We start from the raw sequence: 26,343 nt of genomic DNA, 5'->3' as shown, positions 1-26,343 counted from the left end.
GATATCATTACTAAACCTATTTGTCCTGAAGAAATCAAAGAAAGAATAAAAGGATTAATAGATAAGAAAATATTTATAATTAAGTCCAGATTAATGGAAAAAATGAATCTTTTGAAGTGGTTGCGTCTATTTGATTTTGTACCATTCAAAGCTATAATGGTGTGAAATATGGTAGTTGGTTCCAATGAAATGTTCAGTACAACTTTGAATAGTTCAGCTATTTTGCTGGATTCATTATTTGCACTTATCAGGACCTGGGAATATAGCAACTCTTTTTGAAATGTCAGAGGGAAATCATAGGTCTAGTCAGTTCCCATCCCTATGAGTTGATTAGACATCAGATATCTTCAACCATCCTGGATGTAACCTCAAGACATCATGGTATATTATTCTGGAGTCAATTCAGCTATAGCATTTGTTTAAAAAAAAGTGAATCAATTTCCAGCAAAATTGATATATTAAGGAACAATTCGAGTATTTGTCACAAGAAAGAGAAAATTGCACCCACTTGAACCGATCACAAAATACATATAAGTGTGCCCCTCAAATATCTATCAGCGATCTTAATTCAGGGTGTTATCTGGCAAAGTTAAGTAATAACACTATACAATAATAATCTGTAATTCTTCTCATATCTACTACCACAAGAAAACACCATGGCTTTTTCATATTTATTGTATATCTTCTGGTATAATAGAAGTTGTGAGCAAAGGAGGACTGGTTAAAACCCATGAACTCCTCTACTCCCCTAACCTATTTAATATCTGGCACCAGAATTGCTGCCCACTGAAATCACCTTCTTGCTGAAATCATTAATTTCCCTAGACTGGAGCCAGGCTGAGCAGTAGCATGATGCTAACATTAACATGATGCTAACATTAACATTAACAATAACTGATTATTGTTGTATTTATGAATTTCTTATTTAACATAAGCTGTGCTACTGTTTTCATTAGCTTTCTATCTTTTATAGATGTCATTGACAATGTTTTTGAGTATTGTGCTCTAATTCCATTTTTCCCATTAGTCCTGTGATTTTTTTTTGCTTAATTATTCATAACATGGTAAGTTTTAAGAACATGTTGAGTTATGGCAGAATTGACCATATAGAGAACTGAGAAGTCAGGAAACCTGATTACTAGTTTTCTGCCACTGAACAGATGTTTATCTTTGGGCAAGTCACTAGTTTTCTCCAGACCTCAGTTTTCTTATCTATAAAATTAAGGACATGGATTCAATTATCTCTTATATCTCTTCTAGCATTAATGTTTTGAGAGACTAACACCAGGAATACTCAAAAAAGACATTTGATCTCCAAGGGAAATAGTTGTCACAAAGCTTCTATAGTTTACTTTGGAAAGCCATAGAATGACTGACATGTTAGATTTTGTTACCTCTAAGTTCGTGTTAAAATTAAGATTACCATTTAAATAAGCATGTTTATCAGATTCCATTTCTCAAAGCATTGAGGTAGGAGTGGGGCAGCTGCTAGACAATGTTCTACTGAGAAGTGACGATTTATAGCAAGGGAGGAGATTATTAGTAAGAGACAGTATACTATAATGGAAGATTATGAAAGTTGGAATCAAAAGACTTGATTTAAATGCTTGTATGCTTCAACAAACATTTACTAAATACCTACTGTGCTTACAAAAAAGAACTCCTACATTTAAAGAGCTTACACTGTATCTATGTGGCATGGAAAATAACCAGTCTGAACTTCACTTTTCTCACTTTTAAAATGGAGATAATAATATTTACATTTACCTTACAAAATAATTGCAGACAAAGTGCTTTGTATTTGAAATTTTGTGGAGTTAACTTGTTAAAACTTGTTTTTTGCCATGGTGTGGCCTTGGAGAATCTAACATCACATTCCCATTATTAAAAAGCATTGCAATTGTTTTTAGTGAAGATGAAGTCTTATTAAAAGCATAGCAGTCTAAAATAATTATACTTATGTATCTCTAGAGATTGTTGAACTATAAATATCATCCAGAAAGCCATTTTACATCTGTTTCCATTGTCTGATACCCAATTTAATGAGTGTAATACATATCTAAATCAAATGACGGTTGCATTATTGACTGCTCTTAACAATACCTTGAGAAATATCTTAGTATTAACATAAAATTTCCTTTAAAAAAAACTATCCTACAGAAGCAGCTACACCCAAAGAAAGAACACTAGGAAACGAATGTGAACTATCCGCATTTTTGTTTTTCTTCCCGGGTTATTTTTACCTTCTGAATCCAATTCTCCCTGTGCAACAAGAGAACTGTTCGGTTCTGCAAACATATATTGTATCTAGGATATACTGCAACATATCTAATATATATAAAACTGCTTGACATCTAGGGGAGGGGGTGGAGGGAGGGAGGGGAAAAATCGAAACAGAAACGAGTGCAAGGGATAATGTTGTAAAAAAATTACCCTGGCATGGATTCTGTCAATATAAAGTAATTATTAAATAAAAATTTAAAAATAAAAAAAAAATAAAAAATAAACTATCCTAGGCATTTTATTACTAGTCTAAAGGAGATGATAAATGTAACTATTAAGTTTAATTAGTGAAATTCATATTTTTCAAATACAAATATGTGTCTTCATCTTGAGAATATTGAAACTAGAACCCCAAAAGGGCAAGAATAATTGTGAATTATATTTAACCAGATTAAACTTTTTTGACAGTATTATTAACTAAATTTCTATGGGTGGATTGAAAATCCCCACCATTCATATTTTATTAACCTGAGTGACAAGAGTGTATATATAAAGAGCTATCCTTTGAACCAGCAGTGCCACTACTGGGTCTGTTTCCCAAAGAAATAGTGAAAGGGGGGAAAGACCCATGTGTGCAAAAATGTTTGTAGCACCTCTTTTTGTGATGGCAAAGAATTGGAAAATGAATGGATGCCCATCAGTTGATAAATGGCTGAATAAGTTATGATATATGAAAGTAATGGAATATTATTGTTCTATAAATAAAGTTATTATTAAGATAAATTTTGTATTTCTTAGCTGTTCCACAGTTAAGTGCTATAATTCTGTAAGATTTCTATTTTATTAAATTTGCCTGTAATTATTGTATCATGCCTTCATCCTGGTTTTATGACCAATTTCCCAACTTATTATTCATTTTTTTCCTTCTAGATGTGTTGTATTAGTAGTTATTATCCTTTGATATAATAAAATGATAATAAATTTCATTTTGGAGTATCTAATTCAATCAAAATTACATTTGTAGGTCAGAATGCAGGTTTCAATAAAACTCTATCCAGTGACTCTTGTTTACTTTGACAAATGAGAGTTCTGGGTCTGTTAGTCTTCTCCAGAGTAAAAAAACAAGGGAACCTAAGACACTTGCAAAATAATTTCAGAATTAAGTTATATGCTTACATTCTTGATCTTTTGTTTTTCTTTTCTAAATCATAGAATTTAGAACTGAAACTTTAGATAGCTAATCCAGTCCTCTCTTTTTACAGATGGGGAAACTGAGGTTCATAGGGATTAATTGACTTGCTCATGGTCAAATAGGTAGTAAATAACAAACTTTATTCTACTATATATAAACAAAATTTCTGAATTACAGAGTTTTTTTAATATGCTGGAATTGCTTAGTGAACTGATGACAGTTATTTTAATTCTTGTCAAATAAATATGATCTTCACTTAGTCTTTGTGATTTAATATCTGCGTTGCCTTGTAGCTAAGGGAACAACTATCCCAAGAGAAGAATTTACGGGAATCTCTTGAGAAGTCCCAAGCAGCTATGCTGTGCAGAGTACAGGATATGGAAACAACAGTTGAATTGGAGCGAGAACAGGTGAGAATCAGGATTCTTTGTTCATTTTTATGATGAAATGAATCAGGAAGAAAATGTAGTTTTACACCTAAATTTCTAGAAATGTTCATAATTTTGCTTAGATTTAATAATTATTCATTTTTCTTTAGTAGCTTTCTGACAACAATTTTAATCTTAACAGAGTTTTTTCTCTGTCACAGTAAACATAATGGAAACAACATGGTGTAATGGAAGAAACACCAAACGCTTGAATCAGAAGACCTGAGTTTAAGTTTTGGATGTTCTATTTACTGTTTCATGAGCCTATATCTTTGAGCAAGTCATTTAACTTCTCCTAGGCCTTTAGAAAAATTTCCTTACTTAAACAATCTCTAAAGTTTCTTCTAGTCCTAACAATATGCAAATTTCTCAATTATGGGTTTACTGGATGAAGTGAGGAAGATCAGTAAAATTGCATTTACACTACTATTAAATTGTAACAAGACAAAGTTTTTGTCTCTCTTAGTTTGAATATAGACAAGGAAAGTAATATATCCATCATATCTTAAGGTTCTTTGTGGAAAGCATTCAAGGTGTTCAGTGATTTTATGTGCTGCTATTTATAATCATAGCATCTTTTTCAGTTAACAAATGGTTATCCTTTATCATCATCACAAGGTAATACTTAGAGTGGTAGATATGAAATCAGGAATCCTTTAGTTTGAATCTTTCCTCAGATCCTTGTTAGCGGTATGACCCTAGACAAAATGCAGAATCATAGAATTTGAAATTAGAAAGGCAATCTCAACAGCCACCTAATTCAAGTAAGTACCAAAAGTATCCCTAATATAACATACATTAATAGTGATCATATATTCTCTGTTCAAAGACTTTTAAAGAAGGAAAAATCTCTCCCTCTTGATATAGGTCATTTCCTTTTTAGATAGCTATAATTGCTATCTAATTTTGTTTTGACATCAAGTCTAAATTGCCTCTGCAAATGCCACCCTTTGTTCCTGGCTTGATCTCCTAGGGACAAATAGAACAAAGTTAGTCCCTACTTGATTTGTCAGTCCTTCAAATTCTTGAATACAATGAACATATCTCCTATGGACCTTTTTTATTTTCAACCTAAACATCCCTATTTTCCCCAACCATTGTTCATATGTCAAAGACTCAAAGCCCATCTCCATTTTCAATTATTTGATCAATGACCTTTTAAAATTGTTATATCTAGAACTAAATACAGTACTGGAAATAGTGTCTGATGAGGCAGAATAGAAGTTATGATCCTCTTTCTGGAACTCAAGATTACATTAATTTTTTTGATTTCCATATCTCATTGCTGACTTATATTGACCTTGCAGTTCACTAAAATCTCCAGATATTTTTCAGACAAATAGCTAATTTACCATGCCTTTTCTAATCATACACATATGAAGTTAATCATATCACATGCAAGATTTTACATCTATCTCCACTGAATTTTATCTTTCTAGATTCAGCCCAGCCACTGGTTCATCAGGATCTATTCTGGATTCTGTCTTGATCATCTACTGTCTGTCATTTAACAAGCAATTAAGCACTTACAAAGTGCTTGGCACTGTGCTAAACTCCAGGAATACAAAGAAAGGCAAAAATGCAGCTATTCTCAAGGATATCAAAAGCTTTTTGTAATCTGCAAAAAATGATAATTAGACTATATGTACCTTTATTCATATTATTAGTTAAAAATGTTACACAGCAGAATTGAAGCAAGATTCTGCAATATTCCAATGAAGACCTGTAAGGTTGATACTGAATTATTAACAACTACTTTTTGAATCTGACAGTCCAAACCATTGTGAATCCATAAATATTATCATCTAAATCCAAAGCTTAAACACGACCCCATATGGGATCCTATAACTGAATATGGAGGTTGCAAAAAATTTGGCAACAGTAAAAAGATTTTTGAATACAATGATCAAAAATTTATTGAAAATCAAACATGTAATAAGTTCAACAAAATAACATTTGTTTCTGTCAGTGTTTGCCTGTGCTATATCACATAACTTTATTGTGGCTTTGGTTTTGAACACACAACATGCACACTTAGCCTTGTGTGTGCATGAATGTTGCCAGAAACACCTCAGCTCAGATTCAAGACAGAGTTCTGTAAAAATTTATCAGGCAAAAAGAGGTCACAAGTGGAAAAATTTTAAGAAACCCTGATCTTTCCATTTTCTTTACCAAAATAGTATGAGAAGCTTATCAAATGTTTTGCAAAAAGTTAAATATATGATATCTGTAGCACTCCCTTCTGCCAGTTTAGTATGCTTGTCAAATAGGAAATAAGATCAGTCTGGCATAATCTCTCCTCTTTTTAATTGTTTTTTTTTTTCTGGTTATTCATGTACATTAATTTTTTAACACACATTTGAATCATATTGGGAGAGAAAAATCAGAATAAAAAAATCCACAAGAGAAAAAAAAGCAAAAGAAAAAAAATAAACATTACATATGTTGATTTACATTCAGTATCCATAGTTCTCTTTCTGGACATGGATGGCATTTTCTATACAAAGTTTATTGGGATTGCTTTGGATCATTGAACTGCTGAGAAGAAGTAAGTCTTTCATAATTGATCACATAATCTTACTATTATTGTGTACAATGTATTCCTGGGTCTGTTTATTTGTGTAACTCTTTTCAGGTCTTTCTAAAATCAAATTGTTTATCATTTTTAATAGAATAATAATTTTCCATTAGTTTTATATTTCATAACCTTTTCAGCCATTTCCCAATTGATGGACATCTACTCATTTTCTAATTCTTTGCCACCACAAAAAGAGCTGCCAGAAACAATTTTTGTACATTTGAGTCCTTTTCCCTCCTTTAAAATTTCTGAGGGATATATACCCAGTAGTAGTACTGCTGAATTAAAGGGTATGTACAGTTTTATAGCCCTTTGGGTATAGTTTCAAATTGCTCTCCAGAGTGATTGGATCATTTCACAACCGCACCAATAATGCCTTCATATTCTAGTTTTCCCACATCCTTCCATTTATCATTTTTTTCCTGTTATCTTACCCAATCTTGAATGGTACCTCAGAGTTGTTTTAATTTGCATTTCTCTAATAAATAATGATTTAGAGTATTTTTCATATATCTATAAAGAGCTTTAATTTCATCATCTGAAAATTATCTGTTCATATTCTTTGAATGATCTCTTAATTTAAAAAAATGTTACATGTCTATGATCATAGATTTAGAGGGAGAAGGGATCCCCTCATTCTACAGAGGAAACAGGTCACAAAATGGGTAGGAGACTTACCCAAGATCACAACTATCTAAAGCAAGATTTCTAGAAACTTGGAAAAACATTTGCTCTTCTTCAATTTTACAGCATTTCTTGTTTTCCATAATCATTTAAATATCACTGACAAGGCTCTGCAATTATATTTTCCATTTGCCATTTTTTCCCAGATACAGTTCATCTGGATCAAGTAACCTGAATTTATCAAGGGAAACTAGGGTTTTTTATTGTCTTATCTCAGGTATGAAACCCCTGTAGGTCATTTATATTCTGGCTTTTCCAATGTTAAGATCATTCTACTTTGCAGAGAAAAATGGAATAGAACAATGAAGCCTACCTTCTTTATGTCGTCAATGTCTTGTCCATCCCCAGCACAAATGCTATCCTTTTTATCCTCCTTTTTTTCCTCAACATAGCTAAACAACAACAACAAAAAATCCAAATAAAATCTTTTTTGCAATCCTTCGTTTACCTCCTTAGATTTAGCTCATTCTGAGCTTTAGCATTCCTGGCATTTTTACAGGACCATGTCTCTTATGTTCATTCACCTTCTGTTGCTGGGCCCTCCTTCCATTTTCTGTGTATTTTTAAAATCTAACTTGTTTTTGTGAATTCCCTCTGCTTCCAGATAAGTGTTTTCAAACATATCTCACTTTCTTTATTAGAAGTGATTCCTTTTTGTCTTCAGATTTTCATTCTTGAACATCTTCCCTTCCTGTTGAACTGACTTCCCCTCTAGCACTTTAGTCCATGTCCACCTATCTGTCTTTCTTCTGAGCCCTTTAAAATCAGTTTTCCCCAAAATTAGAATATTTGTTAGACCCTAAGGTCATTTAACCCTCTGGATTTCAGTATCCTCAGTTTTAAAATGGGGAAAATGATGAAATGAGATAATGTATGAAGAGTATTTTGTAAACTTTAAAGCACTATAGAAATATTAGTTTTTTTATTATGATAGGATTAGAAAAATAATTTTAATTCTGCAATTTGATCATTCATTCTCAGATCATAGATTTAGAGCAAGAAGAGACCTCCTCATTCTACAGATGAGGAAACTGGGGTCCCAAGGAGTTATAAGACTTGCCCAGAATCACAAGTATCTGAAGCAAAATTCAAACTTGGGTATTCCCTGATTCCAATTTCAGCACAGCAATCTACTGTGTTACCTCCTAATAGTGATCTAATAGGTCTTCCCTTTCATAGACCTTGGATTCTATTCATATCTTTAGCTACTGCATATTCTATACATTTATTGTATTTCCCACATTTTAGAAGCTGGAAAGTACTTAATAGATTATCTTTTATGTCCCCCTCATTTTATAAATGAAGACATAAAGATCTAGAGAGGTACCAATGACTTCGTGCTCAAGGTCTTATTGTTAGTTTGTAGAAAGTCATGACTACAGAGTGCTTATTAAAAATGTTAGAGTTGAAATTTCCCTACAATCGTTTAAATTGTTTTTTTTTTTCACTTCACAAAAATGAAATTTCCATAACTCAGGTAAAAGCTCTACAACAAGATTGTTTAACCTTGAGAAAAAATGTGGAGATTACTCAAGAACAATTACATCAGGAACAGCAAGAAACAGCACAACTGGAGTCTGAGTGTGCAAAGCTGAGGACTGAACTAAGTATGAAAAGAAAATTTAGAAATCTTACTATTTTATTAGTTCTTCAAAGTGTCATGACTAAATCTGGAATTTACAAGATTTTTGAAGTAGTTAAATTACTAATGGCTTTTGTGTTTATAAAGGATCTAAAATTTTCAAAGAGATCACTATTTTCTGATTTTTCCATGGACCTGAAGTCCTTTGCCTCAATGTTCTTCATTCTTCTTCATCCTTCACTGTTATATATATTTCATGTTAGTCATGTTATAAAATATAGCTATATCCTAAAACATATATATATATATATATATATATATATATATATATATACACCACTTCATCTCTAAGATCACTCTGCACTTCACCTCTAAGATCACTCTGCAATCAATCAGCAAGTACTTACCAATTGCCTATTAAATGCTTAGTACTGTAGTGCCTAGTGTTTTGATTGCCTCTAGGATAAGCTATAACTTGGTTGTTGGTTGAGCCAGGATATGAATTCTTGGCTTTTAAAACCAAATTTACTATTCTCTCTTCAGAAAGATCTTTACTTTCTTTATTTCACAGATAAATTTTATGATTTTTGAAGATGTCAGTTCTTCCAAACTTCAGTTTCTTTATGTAATAAAAAGTTGCACTAAATAACTGTTAATATCCTTTGCAGTTCTCAAATTCTGTGATTCCATGTATATGTAGTAATTACCAATTAAGCTAACAAAGGATTGCTTTGGTTGTTTACTCTAATAAGGAAATAAAAGTTTTTCTAAATTATTTAAAGTAAGCTAAACATTTCTTTTCAATCTTATTTATATTGTTTATTTAGCAACTTACTTTTCCCATAAATTATAAAAGCAAATTTTAACTCCATATCTCTCAGAATCCTCATATACTCCAAATATATTTATTCAGAATTAAGATTTAGTATTCCTAGTGATAGTATGATTTTAAGTCTTAAACCTAATTGTTTGCACACATATTAAGAAAACTTTGTTCTAGTTTTTTCAAGATATTTAGAATCAGTGAAATGGATTTAATGAGTACCGATTTTTAAAAAATATCATCTTGTTAGAACAAAATTAAACATATTCTTGGATTTTTTCTCTCAAAAATAGTCATACCTCTCAGAAAAAAATGGAATCCAAAAAAGATAGAACAATATGACAGATAGAAAGTTAGTGTTTTCTATCAAGAAATAAGAGGAGATTTTTAAATTGTCTTATGTTATTTGGTACTATGAACAGCAGACATCAATAATAGAACTTTGATTTTACTTCTAGTGTTCAGCCAAATTGTTGTTTAAAGTGAAGGGTTTGTCCCTTGCAGAATATTTTTTTTTAAATTGTCCTAGTGAATAGACTGATAATTTAAAAATCTGGCTTGTAGAGCATGCTCCCTTCTGCATAGATTGTGCAGCAATTAGTAACTTTCTTTTTCATTTCCAACCATTAAAAATATGATTACAAATATCTTCCAAATTCTTATTTCAAAAGAATTTTTAGAAAGGAATTTTCAGAGGAAAAGTATTATTGATATTTTTGACTCAAAGATATTAGTGAAAATTACATAATCTCTTTTTTTAGGATCCAAAGATGGCATCATTTCCCAGCTACTTGAAGATGGAAAGGCAAGTTGCAAATCATTAGAAAAGAAAGGGTATTTATTTCTTCCCTTTACTAAGTAATTTTGATTTTCTTTTTAGCCTTTGCTTTTATTTCTACTGAATCTCCTAACAAATACTTTGGTAAATAGCCTTCTAACTGTTAATATGTGATCAAAGTGCATTCAGGACTGTGGTTAACAACATATGTATACGTAATAGTTATGATTTCAAAATGATAGGTCTACTTATATTATCTACTAAATTTCACAGTAGTCCACAAATCAGAATTTCACAATGAAATGCAATAAATACCACTACTTTTAAGTCTCCCCATATGTTAAGAAATGAAACTACTGATATATATCTTTTTTACCTTTGTGAGACAGTTCTCTCCTGAGTTACAGAATGGTAATTTTCCATTTTTAGGATTTACTCATTATTTCTATCTTCATTTTTAAGAGATTTGAGAGTTTGTGTTTTGGGTTTTTTTTCCTTCCCAAGTGTCACATCTTTAAAAGAACCTGTGTTTTTTTTTTTAATCAGATTATTTTACCCTTCCTTATTCAGTTGTTTCTCTTAAGTGAATAATTTTGTTTTCTTCATTCTTTGTATTAATTTAAATCCTACATTTACATATAAACTTAATGGAAAGAGATCTTGGTTTCATTGGGATTTAGAATTTATAAGATGAGGGATTCTATATGTACAAGTTACATAAAAGTATAAAACCTTATTTTTAGAGTTTAAAAATTATGGAGGATGATGAAAATTGGATGGTTAGTTAAATCAACTGTAAAATTGTCTCCCCCAGTTGGGATTCTAAAATCTTTGTATAACTGAGTGAACTATTTCATAAATAATTTAGAAATAGAGAATTGGGTTGTGGCTATCCATATTCTTCACAAAACTTTTTAAAACAGTAACCTAAGAAATCTTTTTGTGATAATTCCTGAGTATAGAGTAAGATTTAACTAGTCCTGAAATGGTGGTAAAAGTATATATCTTATAACAGTAGGAATAACACCTGAAATATAGGCTTTGAAGATGAACAGGTAAATTTTAACAAATCCTTTACATGTCAAGAAAGAAATTTTATTTGTTTTTTCTTTTCTAGACTTTGCATTTGTCTTTTAGTCAAGAGCATAAAGAGAATAATTGTTTAAAGTCTGAATTGGCATCCTTTCGGGAAACAGCAAGAAAAGTACAGGTAATTAGAATGGCTTTTTTAAAAAATATTCTTGTTCAGTTTTCCTTTTCTTAGGCTCATAGTGTCATAGATTTAAAGTGGGAAGAGTCCCCAGCAGTTGTATATTCTAGCTCCTTCATTTAATAAATAAAGAAACTGAAGGCCAAAGACTTAAGTATTTGCTCAAGATGTCACAAGTAAAAATGGCAGAATTTTTCTTGATTAGTTATATTAGAGTGCCCAGGGATTAGTATTCATTTATCTCTAGTTAAATTCCATTCATGCTGATTATGCAAATTCAGCACAATCCCAAAATCTAATTCCATAAAGACTTCTCAGAATTTAACTGCCAGTTACTTTCTTTTTAAAAATTAATTTTAGTTATTTTTGCAACCTTTTGAATTATGTATTATATACCTTCTTCTCCACCCTGCACTAGAGGAGGCTACCACTATTTGACACAGATTTATAAATATATACTATATGAACTTCTATTTATCAGTTCTTTCTCTGGAGATGGATAGCATCTTCCTTCCTAGGTCCTTAATAGTTGATTTGATTATTTATGATACTGAGAATAACTTAGTTGTTCACAATTATTCTTCAAAGAATATTGCTATTACTATATGCAACATTCTCTTGATTCTGCTCACTTCACTTTTCATTATTTCAAAAAATTAATTCCAAGTTTTACCAATTCATAATTTCTCACAGCACAATGGCATTCTATCATAATCATATACCATAATTTGTTTGACCATTCTGAAATTGATGGGCATTCTCTTGATTTCCAATTCTTTGCCACCACAAAGAGAGCTGCTATAAATATTTTAGAACATATAGGTTCTTTTCTCTGATCACCTTGGGTAACAGCACTCATAGTAGAATTGATATGTTATACCCAGTTTTATAACTTTTGGAGTATAATTCCAGATTGTTCTCCAAAATGGTTGGATCAGTTCACAGTTTCACCAACAATGTGTTAATGTTCCAGTTTTTCCACATCCTCTCCAACATTATTTTCTGCTTCTTTAATTTTAGGCAATATGATAGGTAGGAGATGATGTCTTAAAGTTGTTTTAATTTGCATTTTTCTAATCAATAATGATTTGGAGTATTTTTTCATGTGACGATATTGAGTTTAAATTTCTTTATCAATAAACTGCCTGCTCATTCCAATTACTTTCTACTTATTCTAAATTCCTACAGAATTTTAAGTTTCATTTACATGTATTTTGTCTATCCAGCTAGATTGTAAACAAGAGCTGTTTATTCTTTTTCTTTTGTATCCCATGCAGCAAACAAACAATGCAAACATATGTATTTTTTCTATTTATTTGAGTAGCATACAGTATTCCAAATAATTATTTATAAATGGGACAACCTCCAAAAATATAATTGAAAATTCATAGAAGCTTTCTATTGGCAAGATTTGATTTGATTATCTTATAGTAAAAACTTTGCTGTTTTAGGACTAGTCTTTTTTTAGTGAAGAAAATGCAAAATAGATGCCTACTTTTAATTTAATTTTAATGTGTTTTGAAATTTATGATTATTATAAAATTAAAACATTCATACCCAGAGGTGTTAATTTTGAGGGTGATGAAAGATCTATTTTCATAGTATCTGAAAAAGGCAAAGATGGCAAAGACATGGAATAATCTCAGCCTCTAATTACTAATTTTTTTAAATGACCAAGATAGCATAAATATATTCTAACCTATATGTCTATTTGCCCAGCTACATAATTTTTTCCCTTGAGGAAATAGGGGTTGTGACTTGCCCAAGGATCATACAGCTAGGAAGTATTAAATGTTTGAGGTCAGATTTGAATTCAGGTCCTCTTGACCTCAGGGCTGGTGCTCTATCCACTGCACCACTTAGCTTTCCCCATCTACACAATTTAAAAAATATATACATATATTGACAGCATCCTTGATGGGGATAGGTGAAAGGAACAGGTAGGTTTTTTAAAGCTGGATATTTCATAAAAGATACTTTGTTTACTATCCCAAAGTTGATTCAAAGATGTAAAAAATACATCATTGTTCCACTGATATTCTTGGGATATTAAAGAAACAAAAGTCTCTGTTTCCTATTTGTTACAGAGATAGAGATGTTACAGAGATGAGAAAACATGAAAATATGTCACACAGGATGGACAGGAAGAGGCAAATTGTAGTTTGTATCATTCAAATATCCACACTACTGAGATTATTGATTCATCTGTGTATTTGTATTGAATAGCATTCTGCATGAAAGTGATGGCAGCTAAGGTACCAATATTGGTTGCTGAAGCTGAAGTGGTAGAGAAATTCAACAAAGAATGCTCTGACATTTGTTGACTCTTGCAAAGATGGGAAAGGTGGGGAGAGAAAGAACTATATAGGAAAGTATAATTCAGCAAGAAGGAATGGAAGAGGATAAAGACTCATATATCATACAGAAGACATGACATTATATCATGAATCCACTATATCATATTTTTCTTTGAAAAAAAAATGAGTACTCATTAGCCAAAATGATTTGGCAAGCACAAAATCATACCATGAAGAAAAAAATGGTTTATAATTTAACAAATGGGAAGAGATTTGTTATGGTTTTGGATGTTACTTCCGAGTTAGCTGTATGTAGTTAGCTCATCAACTCGTTAGAAATAAGATAAGAATTTTTAAAAGAACAAGAAGAATGAGAAAAAAAGATAAGTATACAATTGAAACTACTGATCCCTGAAAAAAATGAAAATAAAAAGTGGGGAAAATGAACAATTAAAGCAATTTGAAACTGATTCTAACAATGTTATTCAAGAATTTAAATCTGATATATTCAATATCCAGAAATGACGTTAGTCATCAAGTCAGTAGTTGAGTTGTTGAAGAGAAAAAGATGACTACCAAAGGCAACAGTATATTGAAATACAAACTCATTACTAATACAATGATAATGGATAATTATGATCAGGATTTCATGAAGAAAACACAGGGAGTGACAGATAAAGTCAATTTAAAGAAAGCTTAATAAGATATTCCACTAAATGAAGTCACTCCAAAAGAATTCAAGGATAAAAATGAAAGAGCTACAAAAAAAAAAAGAAAAAGAAAAAGAAAAGGGAAAATATTTGCCAACCCACCCCCAAAACATTTAAACAAAATTTTCCCTGTCAAGACTAGTTGGACCACTTAATTTGTACAGAACATGACAGTCCCAGACATGTTTATTAAAAAGAAAGAAAACACTAAAAACAACAAAAAAATAGTAAAAAAGCCAATAAAAAGACTGACGTACATATGTATATAAAGAAGAAATATATGCTGGAGGTGAAACAATTCTGAGTATATTGAGGGATCAATATATAAGGTATCTGGAGGATAAGAAAATGGCAAAATGTTATACTGAAAAAGATGATCAGGAGAAAGTTTACTACCAATGTATCTGCCTACTCTTGCATCTATACAAAAATTTTAAAAGAGGAATACATACAAAAATAAGGCTATTATTAGGGATAAGTATGCTTTTATAAGCGACATTCCAACAGTGGACCAAATTTTTATTACATCACAATTAGCTGAAGGATGTAGATAATATAAGAACTTATTGTCCTTATTTGATTATTATGAAAAATTGTTTTTAGCAGAACAAAGCACCACTTTATGGGTTTTTCTTTTACAATAAAATGTCTCCTATCTAGATCATTTAGAATTCCTTGAAAGATGTAATAATAATATAAATATTTATAAATAATATAAGTAACACTATAAATGGTATAAATATCATAAGACAAATATCAGATATAAACTATGGAAATATGTGCTTTGTGAAAAGTATTCACATATGTGAATTCACACATGTGCTTTATGAAAAGTATTTATTGAAGAAAACCACTGCAGAACTGAGTTTGAAGAGGGATAGCTTATGATTTCTCATAGATGGTGAGACCTTCTAAATACTGCTGTTTGCAGATGACTTTGTACTAATGGTAACAAACTTCAGGATTTTACAAAGCTTGCTAGAAGTGATCTATATTCATTTCAAGGAGTCTAGCCAGTCTATCCATACAGGAAAGACCAAATGGATAAATCCCTGGAACATATTTTAACATGCATTTGGATGTGTGACACCCTGTAAAACGGGTCTAATATGTATATTGGATTCAAACAGTATAATTGGACAGTGAGTTGAGTTCAGATTTGAACAGGAGCAGGATGGTGCTATCATATAATTCCTAGGAATAAGGAACATCAAGATATGTATGATAAAAAGAGTTGTTCACTTGGAAAAAGTTGGCAATAAGTAGAGTATTCTCCTGTTGCTCAGGTATTATCAGAAAAATTTGTAGGCTTCCAGAATGTTGTATGGATTGCCTGTGTTGAATTTTGGGAAAGAAATAAACAAGTGTCATACAAAATTAGTGAGCAGAGATTGGTGCATTCTGATATATTATAGAAAACTTCTCAATTATTAAGGTAAAAATCCATCAGAGTATTGTAGATAGTTTTTTTAATGATGTGTTTTACTTGTTTTCTCTGAATTGCCTCTTTAAAATTATTGATTTATTCTTGGAACAGCTTAGATCATTTATATATTTGCAGCTAATCGTCTAATTTGTTAAAACATAGCTTAGGGAATTCAATACAGCATATTAATTTGTTAGAATATGCTGTATTGAATTCCCTAAGCTATGTTTTTTGTTCTTTTTTTTTATTTGAAAGGATTTTAATTTTCTCTTTTTTTGTTAAATTTGCCAGTAGTTTGTCTTTATATTTATTTCATTAGTCTTAGATTTTGTCAACCAAATTATTCTTTAATTTTCTATTTTACTTATATTTGTACTTGCCTTTATAATTTGTTTTGTTTTTAACTTTCCTTAGGATCATTTATTGTTTTATTCTTTCTCTCATGCATTGAGGTATAAAGCCTATTTATATTTTTTTCTCCAATGAAATGTGCTAGATTGTGGTTTCAAATATATATGCTTTTATAAAGTAAATATTATTAAATAATTATTTATAATAAAATAATAAATTGTGATTATAATCTAAATTAAAAAGTCTGCAATTTTGTTTTTACCTATCATGTTTAGTGTTAGCTATTTCAGTTGATCTTTTAAAAATTTCTGTTCTCTATATTGTCATTTTTTCTTCATTTTTTATTAATTTTTTTTATTATCTTTCATTTCTATTTTCATTTTCCCCTGTATTTTAAGAAGACAAAAGAAAAATTAGTTGTTAAAAATTGTTTTGTTTTGTTCTTTTGCTTGTTTATATACTGCCTATTTTTTCCCCACTGTCTCTTCATATTTAACATTCTTCTTTGCTCAAAATATCTAATGATATAAACGGTCATTATCTGAATTTTTGCTAGGAATAAATGCAGTATCAAAAGTAAATAGTTTTTAAAGGTAATAAGAAAAAATACCCTATCTTTTTTTTCAGAATAAAATTTTAAAGTGTTCAAAAATAAAAGTATGACTATTGTTCAATATTATATTATATTGCCAGTGTATTTTTTCTTAAACACATTAATCTTGTGGAATAGGATTTCATTGTGCATTTTTAATACAGGTATTAGTGGTAAAGAATGTGAGAAATTCAGTTCTTTAGGATGAATAACTCTGGATATTCCTCTCAAAATTGTGGAAACATTCCAATAAAAAGTTCAAGGGCCTATGTTAAAAATTACCTTTAGTAAATAGTAAAATTGATCTATTTTTTTCTCAAATTGTTGCAGAAGCATTGCTGATATGGACAAATGTTTAGAATAATGAAGAATATAAAATTAGTCAATTGCTGAAAGCTTCTGTCTGGTCTAGTGAATGATGGATATGGTTCTTGTTTAAATGTGGATCCACTCAAGAGGTTTTAAATAACATTTTAACATATTTTATAAAACTTTAGAACTACCAAATAAAAAAAATAAACCCTTGAATTATCTGAGAACAATGAATTATTAGATGTTAAATTAACCTATTAAGTGCTAAATATATATCTTTTTTGCTTAGGTGTTAAATGATCACTTGAACAAACAGTGTTCAGATCTGAGTAACAAGCTTCAAACAGTTACTATGGAGAATGTCAGACTCATTGCACATCATCAAGCAATTCTAAAGGTATTCAATTAACACTCAACTACTTATTTAATACAATTAGCAGGAAACCATATTAACTCAAATACTGGAATATTTGAATGGCAAGGACTATAAAATATGAAAATGAATTTTAAAAAAATTAATTATAACATCTCATTTTGTGAACAATGATTTCATTTGCTTTTACATCAGAACTTGTAATGATCTGGTTAGCTTTCTGGAAGTCTTGGACCAGCCTTCGTTTCAGCAGAATAATCACAAGACTAGCCAGAGAAATTCCAAAAGTCTTTATTGTCTCCTTCACAGTCTGTGTCCTTTCCTGGGGCTCAGCTAGCTTTCTGGAAGCTCTTCTGATGGGCCTTAGTCTCAGTGGAGAAGTGAAGGAGGACAGGCCACTACGAGGGTCTCTGTCTTCAAGTTTCTTGTAGTCCTCTTCTAGGTCCGACTGACCTCTTAAATACTCTATTACAATTAAATGCATTCATCATGCTGAGTATAAGCCAATCATTATATCACTAGAGAATCATTATTTGTTGTAAGATTAAATCAATCATACTGAACTAGAGAACTATTAATCACCATGCTAAACTAGATAACCATTGTCTTATCAATTCCACTGAGTTAACACCTTGTTGTAAGAATCCTTGCCTCAAGTATATTTCTCCAGAATTCTGGCCCATAACAAGAATTTATACTTTTGGTGCTTTATAAAATTATATTATCTTAGAAGAATAAATATCCTCTTATTAAGGATTGCTCAAAAATATACTGAATGATAACGTAAGTCCTTTCTCTTTTATACATCTTTTTTTCTGGTCATTCCCTCTACATGCTATACCTCTTTCCAGAAAATCCCATCAATTGGAATTATAACAAAGTAGAATAGAATGCTTTGGGAAGAGGTGATTCTCTTTTCATTATAGATCTCTGAACAGAATCTGGATGATCACTTATCAGAAATGTTATATTAAGGATTACTTTCTAGTTATAAGATCAATTATATGACCAGTGGAATTCTTTCTGATCCTAAAAATTTTTGATGCTGTAAATCTCTTTTATATACAGTAGAAATAAGTTCTGCCTGTTTTTAAGTTTGTAAATTTCTGTGGTGGGTCATTTCTTAAAAACTTTATTCACTTATTTTATCATGTTCAATATCCATGTTATTTACTTCAGTACTTCTATATATAGTTACAATTTTACCAATGGGAACACTTTCTCCATTAATGTATATCACAACATTTCTTTCCAAGGTATTCCATTCCATGGGGTGGTTGTTCTAATTGCTTAGGAATTTTTGCTGACATTAAGCCTTAATTTGTCTCTTTGATTTCTATATATTGTTCCTAGTTTTGCTCTTTGGGGTCAAATGGAGTAAGTCTTAATGCCTTTTCCACATTACAACATTTCACATATTTGAAGACAGCTATTATTTGCCTACTAACTCTTAACTCAGGCTAAATATCACCAACTTTTCAAAATGATTCTTATGAGACATAAAGACTCAAGACCCTTCACAATCCAGGTTGCTCCTTTAGGAATAGTATCAGTCTCATAATATCTTTTATAAACTTTGTCCTTTATAAAGAAAATGCTCCAAACATGATCTAACCAGGGGCAGAATAAAGTGGGACTAAAAGCTTCTCATTTTTAGGTTGCAGCCTATCTTATTAGCTTTTTTCCCCAACATCTCATATTGCTGATTTATAAAATTGTAGTTGTCTAAGACTCTCAGATCTTTTTCATATAAAGTACTTTCTAACCATGCCCTCTTCCATGTTAGGAGGTTGATAGTTTAGTGGGGTTGATATTTTTCAACTTATATCTGTTTGCCTTTATTCCTATGGAATTTCATCTCTTCAGATTCAACCTAATGCTGGAGCATTTCAAGATCTTTTTTGGATCTTAAGTTTATCCTTTCATATGTTATCTAATCCTTCTAGCTTAATATCATATGAAAATTTAATAGGCATGCCATTTTTGCCTTTATCCAAAATACTCACAAAAATGTTCAACAACAACAGAGTATATTCAGAAGTATGAAGGCTTGGCATACATTCTACTAGAGATCTTCTGAAAAATTGTAATTGAACAATTCACATGATTTTTTGAGTCATTCAACATGTTGTAAATCTATTTAATTGTTTTATCTTATAGCCTTTATCTATCTTTTCCATAATCGAGCTTTAGTAAAGTCTAAGTAAGCTGTGTGTGTGTGTGTGTGTGTGTGTGTGTAAGCCCAACCAAAACAGGAAATATGGTTATTCTGACATAAAGTTTTTAGTTTATCAATTTCCTAATTTTGAAAATTAGGATATTTCTTTTGGGAACAATATGGTTGGTTTGTTTTTAAATGTATATAAAACATGGATAGATCTATTATTTTATTGGTATAAGGAACTCTCAAGTGAGTGAACTCCTTCTGCCAAAGCAGATTTCCCTATAACTTAAAAAGTCTTAGAGAGTTTCCTAGAGCAGTGGTGTCAAACTCAAATAGAAACAGGGCCACAAAACCAGAAGGTCACATATTAACTCAAAAAACAACATAACATTTTTATTTTATTAAGTATTTACCAATTTATATTTTATTCTGATTTAGGCAGTAGTGGAGAATGCTATGGGCCTGCTGACTTTGTGTTTGATACTTCTGGCTTATAGCACTAAATTCAAATGGCTTGTCCTGTCACTTAGCTAGTATGTATCAGAAGCATGGCTGAGCCTAGACAGTTCTGGTTTCAAAGTTCTCTATCCTTATTTTACCATGTTGCCTCTTAAGACATAAAGCAAATACCTTTGAATTTACAAACATTACCAATTTAAAGCTTGGGGCTATTTTACAAAAGTTATTTTTGAGGTCAAGGGGTCTGAGATTAAATACTGCTGATCTTTTCTTTTGTAGCTATCTATGATCATCATATGAGATATTATTGAATACTGTGCTTTTCAAAATAGACTTAGAAATTGAGCCATGATGGCAAGAAGGAAAAAAAAACATTATGTAAAGAAAGCAGCACACTGTTGGGGACATAAAATTCTGGGAGGGGAATAAGCCATGAAATTAAAATGATATTCTACAAAACAAGATTCTACTTAACATTCGTTTTTCTACCAGCTCATCTCTAAAAGTTCAGATTATTTATCCAAGTTATTGTCACGTTTAACTTTTTCTTCCCAGGCAGAGCAAGAAAAAGTGACTCAAAAGTTGCAAGAACAAGATTTAATGCTGGATGTTACCAAGGCCAGTATTGTGAAAGAATTACAAAATGTTCAGAATGAAAGAACCCAACTTCAGAAACACCTGTGAGTTAGTTTCAACTTTTTTTTTTTTTTGCTTTCTATTTTTCTTGAAGATATTGTTCTGTTCAACCATATTTCATTCTAACAAATATAGAAAAAGATGGTACCAATCATTGTCATTGTAATATTTTCATCATTTTTCTTCAGGAATGAACATGTTCAAAAAACTTCTATTTGACATTTCTTTTAAAGCAGAAATCTTACCAGCTTGTTCCATGTTAACTTGTTATACCCCTGCAGTAATGCCTTATACCTTGAACACAGCAAATGTAGCCAAAAAGCAAAGGAAATGGAAAAGAGAACAGCAATGCAAAAAGAACTACAAGAGTGTACTATTGTTAGATTGCGAAGTGAACTAGAAGTAGCACTAAAAGAAAGAAAATCTCTATTGGAGGGAAGAGAGAATCTACACAAGGAGGTAGAATCAGACATATTTTCTAGTGGTGTCATTCTTGTTTTAAATTTACATTAAAAGAGTAAAAATTACTAAATAAGTTTGACTGGTTCATTGTACTAGTTGTATTTTTTTTTAGCAAAATAAATTTAAAGAAATTTGAATTTTATATATTTTTGCAGATATTCATTTATTCTATTTGTTTCTCCTATACCTAGAAAATGCCTCAGTATAAAATGCTGGTTGATCAGATGCAAAACAATCAATGTTAACAGTGGTTCATAATTTTATATTGTATGTTAGTTAAAACTGCTGGTTTAAAAAATTGATTATTTCTAAAGTGGGTAAGGCAGTAGGGGATTAAAGGAGAACTGCCATATCTTCCATATCTTAGTCAAATCAGTAGTAAATATTTATTGTGCACCTACTATGTGCCATTTATACAAAGTGCTAGTTCTACAAATATTAAAAAAAAAAAATGGACACTGTCCTTAAGGAGTTTACAATCTAATGAAGGAAGAAAAGACTGAAAAAAAATCAGGAAAGGTACGATAAAGAAGCAAGGTACCAAGTAGAGGTGTAAGATGGAGAAGTCCCAGAGTAGTGTAGCCATTTGAGAAATGAGAAAATATCTGAGCTTCCTCCTCAAAGGGAGTTTTTGGAGCTCAGTGTTCCATCCTCCAATCAGAGGGATAAAGGGGTAGTGACAAGTTAGTAAACCAAAGATAATGAGGTTTTCCCAATAGTAATCTTCCTGAGGCATAGTGGAGAAGTCAGAGAAGTTAGGAAGAAACTGTATGTGTTTTTAATTTCAGGGTTGGTTTATAAAATCTGCTCTGTCTTATAAATTCCCTTCCTGACTTTTTCTGAGAGGATATGCTATAATCTGCTATAGTTTGTTTCTAGTACCTTGTCAGTGGCTTTAAAAATCATCAATTTCTTCTATTTCTCTTGGACAGTTAAAGAAAACAGAAAGTGACATAATACAAGAAAAAAGCAAATTTGAAATGGAATTAAAGAAAAATAAGGTATCATTGATCTTTATTCTTTATCAGTGAGTGTGATTTTGCTACATGTTGGTTAAAGAGATGTGACAATACGATTATAGGTGTAGTGCTGGAGAAGATCATAGAGCATTATAGATGTAGTGTATGAAAGAACTTCAGAAGCCAAATTCTCCAACCCTGTCATTTTATAGATGAGGAGACAGAGGTTCAGAGGTGAAATTATTTGCCATAAGTAATGGAAATTATTGGAAACATAAGATTGGCTAAGCTTCAGACACTAAAGGTATATGTTATCAGAACACAAGGTCTAATCATTGCTTCTGAATCAAGTATGAAGAATTTACTAACTATTTTGTTCCTTCTACCAAAATGCCCTTTATAGGGTTTGTAAAAGCCAGAACCAACAGCACCCAACTCTTTTTTTGGCGGGGAGAAGCTATATTAGTTTTCTATCTGTACATTTTGCACCTATCATTTAATCTATAAACATACCTTTTTCTGTGTCTTACATTGAGCAACTTTCACACAGGCATACTCTCTCTCTCTCTCTCTCTCTCTCTCTCTCTCTCTCTGTCTCAAATGTAACTGGCTTCCAAATTTATGAATGGAAATAAAACCAACTATTTCTGAATTCTTATCTGACTTTTATCATAAGATTATCCACTGCCAAAACTTCTATTGATATCTTTCCCTTTTCCTTTTCCCATATGGCCTGTATGACAAATAATATTTTTAATGCAAAAAAAGGAAGGAAAAATCAGCAAAAGCTGACCTAAAAGACAAAACTAGGCTAATAAAGACCAGCTATTGAAGACATTGTCTGACATCTCCCAGTTACCATCTGGATTGCTGCCCTATGAAATTATGCAGCCAAAGGAGGCCACAAGTGAATTGCTGTTCTCCTGTTCATAGTTTCCTATATTGGCCTTGTCTATGAGTATCAATAGACTATATTCTAACCCAGAACCATATTGTTTTCATGCCTTTCATGAGGTTCTGTCCTTAATTTACATGACAAAAATTTACATGATAAATGAACTCTGACAAATTATATTCCAGCTATAATTTCCATAATTCTATTACATTCTGTAATTTGGACATATGCTACAATTATATTTAAATTTAATTTGAACAAATATATGTTGAGTACATTCTATTTTTTAACACACTCTGTTAACAACTATCCCCAGATGGGCCATTCAGACCTTCAATATTAGGAATAAGTGATCAAGTACATTAAGTGACTTCCATTTTCACTAAGGCTTGGAATCAGAAAAAGAAGTTAGTGTTCTTAGCTTTGGAATGACTACTTTGTTTTCTTTTTGTTTTTAAAGCAGGAAATGAGCGCCTTAACCAGTACCCTACAGGCTCTTGAGAAGGAGAATGGGCAATTGATGAATTGGAAGACAGCAATGGAACACCAAAAAGTAATTTCTGAAAACCATGAAGTAGGTATTAAAAGACCAGTCTAATCTAGTAATTACTGGACATGTTTTATGAAGTGGATTTTTTTCCTTTGCAATGCAAAAATATAAATAAGTTAATATTTAGGTTAATTCTAAAGCCAACTGTCAGTTATCTGAATCAGTGGAAGAAAGTAATGATAATAGATAATAATCCGGGAAAAAAACCAAAATTATTTCTATTGTATTTACTTGGTTATTTCTGACGTTTCTATCTCCATTTTCCTACAGTTTTGAATGAAGTTTGTTTTTATTTTTATAATTTTCCCTTATCTAAATGTTAGAAGTAGAAGTCTACAGAAGTTTGATGAGAAGAGTTAAATAGTTGGCTCCAAAGAAAAAGAAGACACTCCTACCCTACTCTTTTGAAGATATGAGAAATTGATTGAATATGTTTTCAGATTTTTCTGTGTGTTCAGCTTTTGCTGAATTTTCCCTCTTTTTTGTATTAAAAATATTATTTGCCATATAGACCAGACTTCTGGGAAAAGGAAGAGGGAAAGATACCAGTAGAAGTTTTGGCAGTAGAAAAACAAGTATATTGATTAAAAATTTATAAAATGCCTTTTAGCATAAAATAAACAGGAGAGTAAATCCCCTCCACTTAAACTCATTTGTAATATATGCTTAAGTTCCCTCAAATACTAGGTATGAAGTATGCTATTCTAAGGCCACTAAAGTAGTGTTTTTCCATGTGATTAGTTCAATATCTGAAAATATTTTGATTTTTATAGCAAAGCAATTTTTAAAAAGAATTCTATGGCTTTTTGTGAAGGAGATAAGCTCTTTCAAACAGTGACACAACATTCTTTTGACTACAGATAAAAGGAATCTTTAGATATAAACTGATCTACATGCTCAAAGAAATGGAACAAAGATAGGTTGTAGCCAGTTGAGACCCAAGATCAGTGGAGAGATAGTAAGAGTAACTCACTGCTCTTGACTTCAGATTATTTGGCCCAGTTGATTTAAATTCTTGGGTTCAAAAAGATCTGGCAGACATAAATGTTGAGCAACTACATCTTTGAAAAACTGTGGAGAATATTAAAGGTGCTTCCAGATTGTTGCTTGTCCTTCATTCTTGAAGAAGGCCATGCCATCAGAGTGACATGAGAGTGAGATGGATTTAAATGAGGGCTGTGCAGGGTCACCTGTTTCACTTTTCCCTCCATAGTCATCTGGATCTAGTGGCCAGATATGGATCAGGACAACAAGAGATGACCTTGGATGACTTCAAGATTAAAAGCAAATGCCCAAATTTTCAAATATAATCTAGCAGGAGTCCTCAAACTTTTTAAATAGGGGGCCAGTTCACTGCCCCTCAAACTGTTGGAGGGCCAGACTATAGTAAAAACAAAAACTTTGTTTTGTGGGCCTTTAAATAAACTTCATAGCTCTGGGTGAAAGGGATAATCATCCTCAACTGCCATATCTGGCCCGCGGGCCATAGTTTGAGGACCCCAATATGCTTGAGTTTTTCTCTTCCTAGCAAAATTATAGAATGTGTTCTCACAGGGATAGAAAAAGATTCAGTGATGCCAAAGAGTCATCATGTTCAATCAAAACAGATCATGACAAATGCCTTTATTTTTCTAACAAATTTACCATATTTCTAGGTCAGGAAATATTGTATATTTTTTGTTGTTCAGTTGTGTTTTTCCCAAGAAAACCCGAAGAGTCAGATCCTGAACTAAAACTGAACTGAAACAACTAACAACAAAATTGGATATAATCTTAGAGGAAAGGCGCTGACATTGAGGGGAACTGCAAAAGACTTCTTATAGATATGAAATTTTAACTGTGACTTGAAGTAATTGAGGGAAGCCTGAGACAAAGAACATGCTAAACCAGGGGCTTAGCCAGTGAAAATGCAGGAATCAGGAAATAAGGTTTCTTGTGCAAGAAACAGCAAGGCCATTGTCACTGTCAGAGTCTGTTGTATTTGTATTGTAGTGCATCTATCTTCTAGCCTGACAAAAAACAATTTTATTATTTTTAAATCTGGAAATGTTAATCATTGCATAAAATAATATAGAAAATGAAGAAAGCAGAAACTAGGGAATTATATACCTAGTGACCACAACAGTGGTCAGAGAAAAGGAAATTAAAAGTCAGCAAAACTCAAGTCAAATGCAACAGACAACATGGATATTTAAGTATTAAAGCTAAAGTCTTTTATTATCAGTTGATAAACTACAAAAGTAGATCAAAGTATAAATTCGGGGCTAGAAGGGATCTTAAAGACAATCTAGTATAACCCCTTCATTTTACAGAGCCAGAAAATTAAGTCCAGAGAGGCAATCTGCCCAAAATAATGGAGTAGAAAATCAGAACCAGTATTAAATGTAATAAGGTCCTCTAACCATAAAACCAGCTTCCATTTCTTTGTGCTACAGTTTCTCCTACATGGAAAAAATGACATATATTCTCAATAGCCTTCACTTTATCATGTAGTTTTGTTTTATTTATTTTATAGAGTATGGCAAATGTTTTAGAGTGGTATCTGTGGCGTCAAAAAATGTGTTGTTAATTATAAAATAAAGTAAGCATGTTTATAATCCATAATATTCTAGTAGTTTAGTGTCTCAAACCCAGTGTCCTATTTGGGATATTCTGATGA

The 26,343-nt window shown here is 31.4% G+C and overlaps 1 protein-coding gene and 1 long non-coding RNA gene across 2 annotated transcripts in view; one reads left to right on the top strand and one right to left on the bottom strand.

Moving 5' to 3' along the window:
* Nucleotides 1-26,343, top strand: part of CCDC150 (coiled-coil domain containing 150) — a 99,488-nt gene that overhangs the window by 5,854 nt on the left and 67,291 nt on the right. Inside the window, exons 5-13 of the mRNA XM_051985970.1 lie at nt 3,709-3,825; nt 8,583-8,712; nt 10,272-10,315; nt 11,406-11,498; nt 17,476-17,583; nt 20,738-20,862; nt 21,100-21,277; nt 22,213-22,281; nt 23,595-23,708. Coding sequence (XP_051841930.1) covers nt 3,709-3,825; nt 8,583-8,712; nt 10,272-10,315; nt 11,406-11,498; nt 17,476-17,583; nt 20,738-20,862; nt 21,100-21,277; nt 22,213-22,281; nt 23,595-23,708 — 978 coding nt within the window. The remainder of the gene's footprint in view (nt 1-3,708; nt 3,826-8,582; nt 8,713-10,271; nt 10,316-11,405; nt 11,499-17,475; nt 17,584-20,737; nt 20,863-21,099; nt 21,278-22,212; nt 22,282-23,594; nt 23,709-26,343) is intronic.
* LOC127554446 (uncharacterized) overlaps nt 4,385-26,343 on the bottom strand; it is a 40,865-nt gene continuing 18,906 nt past the window's right edge. Inside the window, exons 2-3 of the long non-coding RNA XR_007951989.1 lie at nt 7,419-7,497; nt 4,385-4,541 (exon numbers count right to left, since the gene is read on the bottom strand). This is a non-coding gene — a long non-coding RNA (uncharacterized LOC127554446). The remainder of the gene's footprint in view (nt 4,542-7,418; nt 7,498-26,343) is intronic.

The sequence above is a fragment of the Antechinus flavipes genome, chromosome 3 (assembly GCF_016432865.1).
Source record: "Antechinus flavipes isolate AdamAnt ecotype Samford, QLD, Australia chromosome 3, AdamAnt_v2, whole genome shotgun sequence".
Taxonomy (NCBI): domain Eukaryota; kingdom Metazoa; phylum Chordata; class Mammalia; order Dasyuromorphia; family Dasyuridae; genus Antechinus; species Antechinus flavipes.
Note: the sequence above shows the minus strand (reverse complement) of the source record. Positions and strands in the feature narration are given on the sequence as shown.